Source organism: Alosa pseudoharengus, unplaced genomic scaffold, assembly GCF_046254945.1.
Source record: "Alosa pseudoharengus isolate Yale_2024_CS ecotype anadromous, Long Island Sound unplaced genomic scaffold, YU_APseudo_1.1 YU_APseudo_1.1_scf_9, whole genome shotgun sequence".
Lineage (NCBI taxonomy): Eukaryota > Metazoa > Chordata > Actinopteri > Clupeiformes > Clupeidae > Alosa > Alosa pseudoharengus.
In genome coordinates this window covers 2675676-2690520 of record NW_027468881.1, presented here as the reverse complement: position 1 = coordinate 2690520, position 14845 = coordinate 2675676, and the positions used below count along the sequence as shown (strand labels likewise).

At 40.4% G+C, this 14845-nt stretch overlaps 1 protein-coding gene across 3 annotated transcripts in view; it reads left to right on the top strand.

Moving 5' to 3' along the window:
- Positions 1-14845, top strand: part of itpr3 (inositol 1,4,5-trisphosphate receptor, type 3) — a 363942-nt gene that overhangs the window by 156806 nt on the left and 192291 nt on the right. For all 3 annotated transcript variants that reach the window (XM_076277395.1, XM_076277396.1, XM_076277394.1), the window contains one exon: positions 14567-14729. In XM_076277395.1, the coding sequence (XP_076133510.1) occupies positions 14567-14729 (163 nt within the window). The remainder of the gene's footprint in view (positions 1-14566; positions 14730-14845) is intronic.

Sequence of the window (14845 nt, the reverse complement as noted above, 5' to 3'; positions counted from 1 at the left end):
GAAGGATTTTTGATTTTCGAAAGCGTTTGCCCGTCACAGCCAAACGAAATCGGCGGCGAAGCTCCGAAACAGGAAGTCGTCCATATCTCAGGAACACTGTCACATATCGATACCAAATTTTGTATATGAACTGGGGACTCCAGTGTGAGGGTGCATAAGCTAAAAAAAAAAAAAGAAATATTCCAAAAGTTTCCATCATTTGGCAAACCACCCACAGGTATTTGGTAACTCACACCATTCACCTTTGCACCATTCACCTTCTATCACAATGCCTTCCATGTATGCACAATGTCTCTGGGCAGCCACAATGTCTCCAGGCAACCTTGCCCAATCATGAAATCCTTGCTCTGCCATGGGATAGTATGGACTTACGAACTGAAATAGCAAGGAGAACAGTAGCTATATCAGGGCTGTACGTTAACTTTTTTTGCAAGTAGCACTGGTGCTACGAGGTTAAAAATTTTGTAGCACCAGCCACAAATTCTGTAGCATCAATATAAAATCTCTAAAAACAATCACAAGTAGGGCAGTTCAACACAATTCATCAATTGTGCTTGGGATCTATGCGTACTGCAACTGGATTGATAAAAGGTCATGTAGTTGCAAACATCTCACCTGGCTACATTGTGTTTGAGATGAAGAAAAGCTATCAGCATGATATGTTATTTGGTTGTTGTGTTTTTGTAAAAAAACAACAACAAAAAACAATCCCTGACAGTTCCATGCAGTTAGACTTTTTTCAACAGGTATCAGGAAGACAGGTCATGCCATGGATTTTTTGTTAATTTTTCTTATAGGCCTACATATGCATTGGAAGTCAGTTCATTTATTTTTGAATAAGTAGAAGATATACTGAAGATTTTATTATTCCACTAACATTTAATTCACGTTTAGTTCATATTTCTACGTTTTTAGATTAGAGTAGGCCTACATTCAACCTTATTGTCAATCCACGAGTGAAATACCGTTTTACATCTAACCAGTGGTGCAAATGAGTAGGCTAACTGACATGTCAAACAGTGCACCCATGAAATGCATCCCTACACATAGGCTACAGTAGATAGCCTACTGAAGATAGCTGAAGGTCTGTGGCTAACGCATTCGTAATTAAAGTATCGTGAAGGTTTTTTCGGAACCGATCATGTTCTTGTATAGGTTATTGACATAGTTGCCAAGTCCGCTTATAATACGCGACTTTGGGCTTGTTTTTACAGAAAGTCGCTTGGAAAAATGTGGAGTCGCGGGTTGCGGTTTTTTGGGCTTGCTTTTGAAAACGTGGTTGCTTAAAAATAAAAATAATACGCGACTCGGTTTTTTTACATTTAATTGAACATTAATTCCAGGCATTGTTTGTGAGGTTTTCGAAGCTGTTTGCTTGGTCCTCTCCCTGACTTCCAGATTGCACATAGGCCTACAACGCGCGAACTGATGGGTCGGGAGAGGACGACGCATGTTTCGTCTGAGCCTGTGTGAGCGAATCCAGTGAGACAATGCAGCCTGCTGCGCCGACTATATCCCTCATTCACCTAAGATTTTGCCTATATGGCCTATGCTATCAGGGTAGACTGTGATGTGTGTGATAATCAGAGGCGATTTTCGAGACGTTTCATCATCGTGTTGTGCTTCACTGCCAATGATGTCCTTAACTCTGCAATAACTTTGCTTAAACGACTCCAATTTAGTTTGTATGAAATTTCTATCATACTCATCATGAGCGCAGAGTTAATAGAAAATCTGTTTCTGGATGTTTTATTTTTTATTGGTAAAACGCTTCATAGGTTAAATTAACAGCTATTCCGATTTGCGCATAGGCCTATCCTAATCAATCGCCCATATACCATAGCCTAAAATTTTTGAACAACCTGTTGGACTGTCTAACCTATTTATTTCCATGCATGGTCGTTTGCCTACATCGTGAGATTAAGCGACAGTAAGGCGAATTCAAAGAATTATGGACTGACGTGCTGTCAAAGGGGCTGCCCATGCAATTGGCTGTAAATTGCGCACAGCCGGTCAGTCTAAGAATGGCAGCGCAGGCTAATAAGAGTTCTTATAACACATATATGTAGGCACATCCTTGTTCTGCTCTGCGTGGACTGGAGTTGTTCTCCATCCCGGCAAAAGACGTCATAGTATTCCGACTTTTCCAGGTAAACGAGCTGTCTTGAAATGAGATTCTGAAATGCCGGTCGGGCCAAACCTTTGCGCGCATCAACCATGCCAAACGAGCGCCAGCGCTGATGGAACTTTTCTAGCATGATATTTGAGGGTGCCATTTGCAGACTCTTACTTTGCTCAAATTAAGTCACAATAATCAATTTAAGGGTAGGTCTAAGTCAGAACAAGGGTCAGGACAATGCGAGAAAACAGGCGAGACCTGAGAAAATGCGACTCCGTGTTTCACCAGCCTTTCTTGCGCAAAGCTGAATGAAAATTTGCGTAGGCCTATATACTTCCCGTGTAACAGTTTGCACATCTAAAACTATTATTCTTTTTCCAGACTATCGCTACAGCTGTCCAAGGCTTTTGCGGCGTTTTGCATTGCTTCACGCTGTTCCCTTGTTGGTTTGGAATTTGGTCACCTGTCTGATCAATGAGTTCAGGTCTATGGCTATTTTCATCATCAGTGTGAACGGAATTATTTTCACAAATGCAGGAGTAGAAAATACCTGTCTTCAATGTAGGTTATACCCTGAATACTCAGCAGATCCTATGGCCATACAGTAAATCCTCAAATTATGGCCAGATTATATTCTCTATAGCCGGGCCTCTGATAATAGCCAGGGGCATCGTTTATTCGAACAAATAAAGGCCAGGGTAATAATTGCCATGTAGGCTAGGCCTATTGGTCCACTTTTTTATTATTGATTTTTTTTTTATTGTTACGGTTTGATTCATATTCGTAATAAACCACACAGGAAGGAATACACACCTCTCTCTCACACACACGTGTGCGAATGTGTAGCCTATGTTGTTTGCAATGAGTCTAATTTGCAATGAGTTTAATTTAGCCTAATTTTTGGGGGGCAAATGTTTTAATACAAAGTGAAATAAATGATAGTTTTGGCTTTGGAAAGTAATTGTTTCACTCATCATACAAATAGGCGCTGTTAAGGCTGTGACAGGTTAAAGCGGCATTGGGCTTCTTTTGGGCTTCTTTTTGAGGTGAGAGTTGCTTATTTGTCTCGCGAGAGTTGGCAACACTGGTTATTGAGCACTACTAAGCGAAACTATGTTGCGCATAAAGCATGAAGTGGCTCATAGATAGAAGCGAATGTCCCGGAGGACTTTTTTCTTCAAAGTTTTAGATCTGAATGGTGTTGTTTGGATACTAAGTTTTTCGTTTTAAACTGAACTAAAAAGTGCAAAGCAACAAGGCGATTGCCACAAACTTCTACCTCTGCTTGCCTAATCTGAATTCACCTCAGCCCGGTCGGAAGATACTTTCGCTTTAGGCTAAACATAGCCTCACATAGAATCACTTGTTAGATTTGCGAGGATAATTTGCAAGGTGTCGTTTGATTTGGAGTTGGATTGTTTGGATACTAGGCCTACAAACAAGTAGACATGCTTTTTAATCGCGTAGACTGCAACTACCAAGTTAAAATCAAAGTAGCCTACATCGATTCCCCTCTCACAGCCTATAGCCTACATACGCACTTCAAACAAACAAACAAGCGTTTCACAGGGAGCCTACACGGTCGCGTAACTGAAGCGCTTCGTTCGCAACGCGCAAAAACAGAAGACAGGTCTATTTTTTTAACGTAGCCTATGCGCCGCTATCACATCTGGTGTAGCCAGTTGCACTGACTGATCACAGTAGAAGGTAATTGCTTTAGCCTCCCTGTCAGTCTCACACGCATGCATTGTATTGCCATAAGCAAAACTGTATCGCACCAGTGCTACGTTGGTAAATCATCCATCGCACAAACTATTTTTTTTGTAGCATGTGCGACATATATGTCGCACTGTACAGCCCTGGCTATATATAGCTTACATAATAGAGTTGTTTTCACATTGACGGTATTCAAATTAAATTTTTCATTATTGTTAAATATCATGATGGGAGAGTATTATTAAACATGTTACAAGTATGCAAATGCATATGTTTACGGGCATTTAGGTTTTACTGTGTTGTTTTGTTGTAAAGACATGCAAGGCATTCTGGGCCGTAATGAAAAGTGGTCGGCAGCACTCCATAGGCTACGTATTAATATGAATAGATGTTTCTGTAAACCTAGGGACAATAAACAGCTATCTCTGTTACAAAAACGAGCTGGTAATCGCTCATTGAAGAGGGAACTATGATAAAAAGATTGTTTTCCTAAAAGCATGGAGTTGACGAAAGAATAAGCAAGCAATGTCACTTTAATGTTAAATAGCCTAACGCTAGGTTGGCAACGTTGTATTACATTTCACTGAATACGTGTGAGCTTCACAAGTAAGGAAGGTGCAAATATTATGTAATTTATCATGGGAAACCTCCCGGGGCCCGTCGCTACCCCCGCAATGCAATTGCTGGAAAATTCTATACAGGTCCTTTCTGACTACCGGCGTGCCTTTGACCAGGCCAAGGCTACAGCGCAGACGCTCACAAATTAATTGGGGGTTCAGAGCATTTGAAAATGTTAGAGCACGGAGAGTGAAGCGAACTATCGGAAGATGAGCGCTTAACCGATGTAGAGAAATTCTTCAAAGTGCAGGTATTTAATGCAACTCTGGACATCATAATCAGTCAGCTCTCCCAACGATTTGCAAGTATGCGGGAAACTTGTCATGTGTTTGAGTCTTTACGTCCTATGACCCTTCAACTCGCAGGTGATAATGAACTGCTTGAAAAGGCAAGACGTTTTTCAGACCATTATAGCAGGGACATTGCACCGACATTCCCAACACAACTCCTCTTATTCAGGTCTTGCTTTAAAGCAGAGATTTCACAGAAGTCATCTATTTTTCAACTTGCCAAAATGCTGGTGGTAGATTATGACAGTGTAACATCCACATTTGGGTAAGTGTGTACTGCTCTCATGTTGTTTCTGACATTGCCTGTGACTGTGGCAACAGCTGAGCGATCTTTTTCCAAACTCAAACTTATTAAGGAGCAGCATGGGGCAGGAGAGGCTCAGTGGGTTAGCTATCCTGTCCATTGAAAATACGAGAGCAAGAGCATTAAATATTGGGAACATCGTTAACGATTCAACGAAAGGCTCGTAAGATGGCCTTCTTCTAATGGCCTAATTCATGCATATTGGGGATTGTATGCATATGAATGATTTTATTTGGTTTCTGCACGGTTAAATAAGTTAGGCTACATTAAGTTTTGTTTCTGCGCAGTGCGAGTTTTTAAGCAAGCAACGCTTGCAGTTTCAGCAGAGGGTTGAAGAAGCGCATTGAGCGCATTGAGTGTTCCCATAATTCCATGCGAGTTGATGTTAATGCAGTAATATTAGATTACCATGGCCTGCAGGCTGTTAATAAAATTATTTTTAATGTTTTCACATGTAATGCATCCTTTGTAGTTGTGTGTTTTTATTTGAAATTGTAATATGTGAAAGTAATTGTGGTGAGTAATTACTTAATATTGATCTTAGACTGGCGAACTTCAGGAAAAACTCAGGAATCAGGTTTATTCTGTTACAAGCTGAGAGAGAGTACAAAAAAAGGTCTATGTTCTATGTAGGCCTAGCCCAGGCCTAGGTTGGCCTGTAGCCAACTTATCCTCTCTTCAGCTACATCCTTAGTCCAAGTCTAGAAATCTTGTGTCTTACAATGCAAGTTAATCACTTTTGTATGAGTTAAACAAAGAGGAAAATGGCGCCAAGAACAATCCCACATGATTGGTTCTCCAGTTGGCATCAGACACACCTACTCACACACCTATTTCACACCTATGCATTCTTATCAGAATAGCATGAGGGGGGATATCATATATATCAGAAATATCACTTATAGAATGTTCCAAACATTCTCACAATCAAATCATTACAAACCTGGTACTGAGACTATCAGAATGATACCAAACATGAATACATTTACATTTCATGACACATACATTATATCAAGGTAGCATCCTTTGTCTTGTGTAAGTGATAGGCCTTAAACCAGCACATTAGCATTTGATTGGGGGAGGGGATGGTGTCTTTGTTTAAAACCAAGAAGGGCCACATGGCAATTAAATTATTATTCATTTTAACCTTACATTTATTGCTATCATATGTAATTACTAAACTACTTCGGTGCCTCAGGCCCTTTGTATAAACAATTGAAGTCACCCTTAATGTGTATTGCATGTATCAGAGCTAATTCATCCTGGGCCAAATTATGTTGATATGGGCCCGCACAGTGCTCTCGCACCTGGGCCCACCATTGGTTTGTTACGCCACTGCGTAATGCCATGGTGATTTGATATGAGATGTTAGCACTCGTAACTTCGTCACATGTAAATTTTAGGACTGTTACTATTTATTACTAACAGTAATTCACGAAGCACTTTAGCCCTAAAAGTAGTACCTACGTCTGTGACAGTTTAAGGGAACTTGCATTGTAGTCATAACTAAGGGATGCAATAACACCACCAACAACCAAAACTAGCCTACTCATTGTCAACATGTACATGAAATGTAAATTTTCAAATTAAAATGTTTTCTTTGCAAACGTAGGTATAGGCGTCAGTGTTGCGCGGGTTTGGTCACAAGCGGCCCGCGGTCGCCCGATATTTTAATCAACCCGACAGCAACTCGGACCGCGAATATTAATTAGGACAAAATTATACCCGACCCGCGATCCGACCCGCTTATTTACAAAATGTGTGCTTTTGGTTATAGCCTGCATGCAGTGTTACAGTAGGCCATTTCTGTAAAACAAACGAATTTATTTGCGAAACTTTATGCAGTAGAACTACACGCGGTAGGCATGCAGGACATAATGTTTGCGCAGGAGAGAGAATGAGAATAAGAGCGCAAGCACGCACGCAACCACCAAGGATTAGAACAGGATAAGATTTGAAGGCCATGGACATACATCTTTCTTTCGAAAACAGAAATGGTGAGGCAAGGTAGGCAAGATACATTGCTGGTCAAAACGTTACCGTAAGAACTGGTTTATAATGCTGAATGAAGCACAAAGCTTTACTACGTCCACTGTTTAAAGTCACAAACACAACGAACTAAGGTAACTTTTATGCATGCGCGAACCTATACATACCGGTAGATATGGCTGTGTAGTCTGTGCCATAACATTTATTCCTGCAGGTTGCCCATTTTGGCTGTCATACTTTTAAATGGCTTCACAAGAAGTAGGCCTAGACCATAACTTGTACTACTGTCATCTTCTTTAACAACTTTTCCCAATATTTCCCATAGCCTATATCGCTTTTCCTGAAGGGGTGTCTTTATTATTTTAACTCGCGTCTTGCTTGTTGCTACTGTTGACTTTACTGTATTGATCCTTTACTGTATTGATGCTAGCCTTCTCGTGATATTTTAAGTAGGCTTATTTGTAGAAAATATATATTAAATTGATTTTAACTGACCCGCCCGCAAATGACCCGAATATCATTAAAATATTTTGTTTATGACTCATAACCGCGGGTGACCGCGGTCATCCGCGGGCGACCGCTTAATTTCGGGCAGACCGCGCAACACTGATAGGCGTATGGTGACAGATTCATTTAATAATGCTGCTGTGTGAATCACGGTAAGCGTGAATGAAGTGGCCACTTCTTAATGGGACCCACTGTATGGAAGTGGGCTAAGTAAAATAGAGATGTTTTAAATAAGATAAGGTTAATCAGAATTTTACGATATGCTCGCTTGACAACGGCAGAGATAGAACTGGCCTTTGGCCATAGCAACCATCCATTTAGAACGACTGGCCTTCATGGCAACCAAAGATCTGAGCTGTGTTGCAATGTGAGGCAAAGTATAGAAAGGTGATGAAACATAGAGACAGGTCAAGAAATATAGTGCAGTGTAGACAATAGTATACAGTTGATTTATAGACGGTGGTTTAGATTAATATGAAGTATTCCTTTATTCTGAGATAGGCTACATAGGCTCTCAAAACAACCCCAGGCTCACAAAACAATCCGAAACAGACATAAGGTCTTTATAGAGCAAATCTATATAGATTATTTGTCAAATAAACCAGTAAAACATAATTTGTGGGATGGAATATATAACATTCACACTCATAGCTCATATTTTTTTTAAATAAATCAGTGAAAAAGTATCCTGACAAACAAGCAGCTTTTTAATGCCTTGGTCATATTTCATAATTTCAATTCCTCTGTAGGTTACCTGATAGCCCAGTTTGAGAGGCGCAAGACGCGTGACATTATTTATTTTTTGCAGCCAATCACTGCTGTCATTTTATTTTATTGATTTGATCTCAGTCATAGAAGCTAAATTCGAAGGCAAGCCAAAGGTAAAATCCAACGAATCGCATTCAACCCGCAAGCCAATAGTTGAATAGCTCTCTCCTAGAGCTTTTGAGATATTGCCACTGCTCCAACATTGAAAGGCACTGTTACAATGCCTGGATCAAGCCAGGTTCAGCATAGCGTATGCCACTGTCCGCTCACGTTGCTGACCGGACCAGGGAAAGCACACTTTCGCAGTTCCCGCCGGAAATGCAGTCTAGTTACGTTTTGTTACATTTTGTTACACTCTAGAATTGGAGAAGACAAAGGGGGCCGGCCTCTGCATGAATGTAATTGTAGAACAGTACGATGTGCTCAATTATTTAGGCTAGCTCCAGAGTAGGCTAATGACGCCGCGAATACGGACACGCCGTTTATTATTATTGATTATCATTATTATTATTAGGAGGCCCCTCATTGGTCGAGGCCCCTGGGCTGAAGCCCAGGTAAGCCCCTGCATTAAGGCGCCAGTGTTCACAGGCTGTAAATTGTCATTAACTACTGAAAATTAGGGAGATTTCCGGGCGTTCACGGGGACGAAAATTCCTCTTTTCATGCAGTGATAGAACACAATTTTACCTGGACAGGGTGCATACTAGGCACTCCCATGCAAGCCTCCTCAGTGACCATGGCTATGGATCACTGTCCTTCAGCCATACCCTAATCTGCGGTATTCTGCAGCACCTTTTTAAACTCAGCCTTAGGGAGGGTGCCTATGCTGTGGAAGACATCCTGCCTTGTTCTGGTCCCGAAAAAACCTTCTCCATCTGCCCTCTGACTACAGGCCGGTTGCCTTAACATTACACATCATGAAGGTACTGGAGACACTGGTCTTGGCCCACCTGAGACCACAGGTGACCACCTACATGGACCCATTACTATTTTAATACCATCCAGAGGTGGGTGTTGAGGATGCCTTAATCTGCTTCATAGAACACACTCTCACCTGGACAGGGCTGGCAGCACTGTGAGGATCATGTTCTTTGATTTCTCAAGTGCTTTTAACACCATACAGCCTATGCTGCTACGTGAGAAGCTGCAAAGGATGCAGGTAGACACCTCCACAACTTTATGGATTATTGATTATCTGACAGACCACAGGTTCTGAGACTGAAAGGGTGTGTGTCTGAGCAGGTAGTCAGTAACATAGGAGCACCACAAGATACTGTGTTGTCTCCTTTTCTCTTCACACTGTACAATTCAGACTTCCAGTACAACCTGTCACCAGTCATGTCACCTGCAGAAGTTCTCAGATGATTCTGCAGTTGTGGGGTTTGTCAGTGATGGTGAAGGGATGGAGTACAGGCAATTGAGAAAAACCCTGTTGCTCTGTCCGAGTGGACATGCCTAAGTTATATGTATCCTAAATATAGGTCTACCCATAATATAGCCATTGTTTTTAGGTTACATTGTCTATATGGTGAAGTTATAACCAGACTTTTAGCAATGCAAAGCAGATGAATCAGCTGGCAATGGATTGGAAGTGGCTGCTTTTCAATCTGTAGCCACTTAATACTTATTCTGGCCATGACAAGATAGCCTACAGAAGTGTGTCAAATAATATAATATTTGATTAGGCTACAAAGAAGGAGAAAAGCAAACGGGTGTAAACGATACTTTTGTATTGGAACGCCCACTATTACCACCAGTCCTGTGTTTCCGTCCTCTTGCATGTATATGTCACCCTTAATATTCATTTCTATACAAACCAAGACGGCGGATTCCTAAAGAAACGCAAGCACCCACTCCATTGATGTATCTAAATTAGCTATGTACCAAAAATGACATTTTACCGTGACTCGAAGAGCTGTAAACAGTGTTGTAAGGCTGCATGTACAAATCTGCTTGGAGCTCCAGTGGAATTTTGATTTTGCAACGAGAATTCTTGGTCGTTCATGTGCAGTGTAAATGGGTGGACGTAGACGACCCACCAGGCCAGCACTAACCTCCGAGCGTGGTAAACAAAATCAGATATTTCAGGCAGTAAAAGCCCCGGTAAGAACCAAACCAGATTTTGTTCAAATCTACACACCTATGGCTATTGAAAAAATTTAAGGTTCATTTATCAAATATTATTTTGAAGTATTAAAAAACATTGTTGTTTTAGAATTTTCGAACGAAATAGGTGATAATTCGAGGTGTTACGATATCCCTTTAAAGGGCCATCAAAAATATAAAAATTTAAAAAAAGGGGGCAGAGGACATCGGCTGGAGGTGGTTGAAGTGGTAAGGCTAAAATAAAATAAAACAAAATCAAACTATCAATCAACCGTCTAGTATAGGACCATAGAGCACATAGCCGGCACCATGAGCTACGTAAGGGATAATGTATAGAACGCCGGTCATTACTGGGAAAATAAGTCCCGACAGGGCGAACCGGACCCCGATGCGCAGCGGAGGGGTCTTGTTCCGCCCTGAAGGGACTTATTTTTTTACAGTAATGACCAGCGTTCTATACATTATCCCGCTTATTATACGGCTACTTGCCAAAACGAAATAATAAACTCCCCACGATATGACTTTAGCCTACATAACCTAGCCTATTTGTTACCGTTCATCGTGGCATTTGCTGAGAAACAAATAGTTCGCAACAACACACGCTGCTGAACTTGAATCAAACATTCTTTAGAACACAGCTGATCAACCGTCTGCTTTCACGTTTGAATGAAGTTCCAGTCCTTGCGTAGTGATATGAAATACATTAATCAGAAGCACCAAACCCGTTGCCATTGACAGAGGTGATTAAATGCTTTGCCGGTGATTTATGTAGATTTAACATAGGCCCGAACGTTGGGAAGGCCCATTCATGTGAATGGAACTTTCTGCAGCACTCTGAAGAGCCGTGTAATAAACTGACATACATACTATACATACATACAGTTAAGAACAACATTTTTCATACCCCTGGCAAATATTGATTTAATGTTGATTTTCTCTTGACCAATATGTTTGTTCTGACTGAACACTGCTACATGCCAATAGGTTGTAAGACAATGTGGTAGAAATATAGAATAAAAAAAATAAGCGTTTATCTTTTTTAACATTTTTAAAAAAGATGATCTTTTTTTGATTCCATGTTTCTACCACATTGTCTTACAACCTTTTGACATGTGGTGGTGTCATTTTCAGTCAGAACATATCGATAAAGAGAAAATCAACATTGAATCAATATTTGCCAGGGGTATGAATAATTTTGTTCTTAACTGTACATACCTGTGCATTGTATCCAACAATCCCGGCAATGTAGATAGCATAACCGTCTCCAACGTATAGTTAACGAATGTAGTAAGATTGCTGGGGCTACCTTAGTTAACATTCCTTCCCTGCACAAGAACAGAGCACTCAAAAAAGCCTGGTCGATCCTGGATGATCCCAGTAATCCCTTGTTTTCAGAGTTTACATTGCTTCCGTTTGGCTGTAGATTTGTGTCCAAGAGATGTAAGACAAATAGATACAAGAACTCTTTTATACCCATTGTCACCAGTTTTTTAAAACACTCTCACTTGATTTTTTTACATGCACTTTTATTATATTCTTATGTTCTTATGTTTTTATTATGTTCTTATGTTTTTATATCCACTGTTTTCAGTGAGCCCTCATGTCAGATTTTCGTCTATTTGTATTGTCTATTTATGAATATGCTCTCTCTGCTGGCTGCATAAAAAAAATGCCCCTTGGGCACCTTGAACCTAGCTTGGTTTCATTTGCTAGCTGGGTTTCATTTCATGACAGTCTGAGCTACCCATATCTTTTTCCCTAGGCAGCATGCCAGTAGAAATATACAGTATATCTGTGTAGGTGGGATTGTCTGGAATCTGCCAATATAAGATCCATGATGGTGGGATACTCTATGGCTAAGCAATTTTTTTATGTACTGACATAAATAGTTTACATTTCAGCCCAAAGTTAAAGACGATGTAGAAATGTGTTGCAATTTCAAAACCAGATTACTGGGGAATCGCTTTTTGTACAGAGGCATACTTTATATCCTCATATTCAATAAGGTTTTCGGTTTATTGTGATGTACAGTTTGCCACGTGTTGAGTAAAAAAAAAGGTTGAGTGTGAGATATTTCACAGAGAGTAATGGGTGTGCAGAGCTCTGTGCAGAATTCAAATATTATTAAATTCCATGCAAGTTCAATGTTAATTTTCTCGTGAACCATTTATCAGAGCAACTTGGCGCTAATGTCATTGGAAAGCTTAGATTCCGTTTGTTCATAAGATGCTGTGAGTGATATCTGTGTGACAAAATACTCTACCAGCAATACTTGCTGTGACCTGTACTGCGACCTGATTTACACTGGTTTCCTCTGTGGACATGCTGTGTGATTACCTTTACCACATTACCAACGTGTTTTCCCATTAGGAAATGGGGTATTCATGGACTATATTTTTTGCATGCGTAAACTGGCACAGATGCACTCAAATCAGACAGGAGAACACTAAGAACATAAAATCGGGAAGGGGGGGGGGGGGCAGGGTGATCCTGAAGGAGAGGCAGGCTGCAATTTGACGGTGCACACAAAAAATAATTTATCTGAGGTGACGGAACTGTGTTCTGGCCCACTTTCACCCCTGGCTTCTGTACCAAAAGTTCATCTGTGGGTTCTGGACGAATCCCCTAGACCACATATTTGTTAAACAAAACAAATGTAGAGTTGCAAGTTTAATAGATATTAGGTAAATTCAACACATTTAAGTCACATTGTAGGTGTACAAGAAAGAATGAATGAAGAATGGGGTGGACTTCATACAGATACACTAGTATGTAGTATATTAACATAGGACTCTGTGTGAGTCTAGTGCTAGAATCTGAAACATAGCATTGTTACAGAGGATAATTTAGGGTATATATGTACCTGGTGAACTGAAACAAGCTCTACCGTATGTGAGGATTAATATGGATGAGGTATAGAGAGTTAACAGTATGATAACAATATGCATTTACAAACTTTTAAACAATCCTACACACAACTTAGTTCAGGCATCTTACCTATGTTCTCGGTCTGTGCCATGTTTGAAGTGCACTGGTGCATGACAGTGGTGGTGACATGGCATTCAGCCCCATAGTTCATAGTTCTGCAAAAATTGTACCTATAATTGATGGGTAATACAGAAGGTGTTTCTAAGAACTACTTGTTTACTTTCATGGAAAGTACACAGTTGCAAGTATTTTTACTTCATACTTTCCCAGATATGGGTGGCCCAGATTGTCCTGATAAAAACAAGATATATCATGTATAGCTGGCCCTTACAATGACCAAGATAAGAGCTTAAAAGTAAAGGTAGTTATCCTAGAAATCTAGACGCACCCTAGCGGCAGCAAATTACATTTGCTGCCAGGGCTAGTCTAGCAACTCTCTGTTGGCTTGTGAGCTCGAAAAATTAAACTTCTATCAGGCCAATCAAATCGTGTATAGAGTCGTTAGGCGGGCTTAACAGATTGATGGCAGAGTTGCAACGGTTTGGCTTGAATTCCCTGCTACTTGAAAACAAAGAAGATGGATGTTGCTGTTGGCGAACAGTGTGACACGAGTTAAGCTTTTTTAAGTTGGCAAAAGTTTGAACTAGCCAACTAGCTCAGCTGGTGGGAAAACGCATGGGACTCATAGCGCTGTCATATTGCATGCAGAGGGAATTTGAAAGACAACCGATTATCCCGCCTCTCGGACTGAGCACTGCGAACGGTGAGTGCCCAGACCCTACATTTTAATGTGGGTCTGGCTTGTCAGGCTAAAAGGTAGTAAAATTACACTGAAAATAGCCTACGCTATATAATTAAAAAAAAAAATTGTCTAACTACTTTGCCATGTAATTAGGAGAATTTTAGGAAACTATTACAAGAGAAATTGTTGATCAAAGTATTCTAAAAAAATGCCCACCAGTGCCATGGGCCCTATTAGTCAGCAATGCTGTGAAAATGTTTCTTTCATTTTTGCAATGTGTTCCAGCCAGCAAATATCCTGAATGTCTATTATGAAATAGGCTTCTCTGGTCTTCATTCTTCATGTTCCATAACTCCAAATCAAGTCATTTCATGTATTGCATATCATCTTCTGCCACTAATGCCACAAGTTATTATGTTGTAGTCATGCAATAAATATAATGACAATATCTGATCTGTTTCCTTTTGCCTTCCCTTCAGAACTCTTTTTACAAGTTGATGATGGGAGACAATAAGTCTGAGACATTTTTTAAGGTCCTGAATGATCGTATGAAAGATGCCCACCAAGAAATCAAAGCCACAGTCTCAGTAAATGTTGGAGAAATGAGCAACAAGGCCAAGGATGAAAAAGAGTTGGACACTGGTGAGTGGATGCAAGAACACTCAAACATAAAGAAAACATAAACATTCCCACCAGCATGATGAAATACAGATTCCTGCGTGCGTTTTCTGTATTCTCTACAGATTACAGAAAACGCA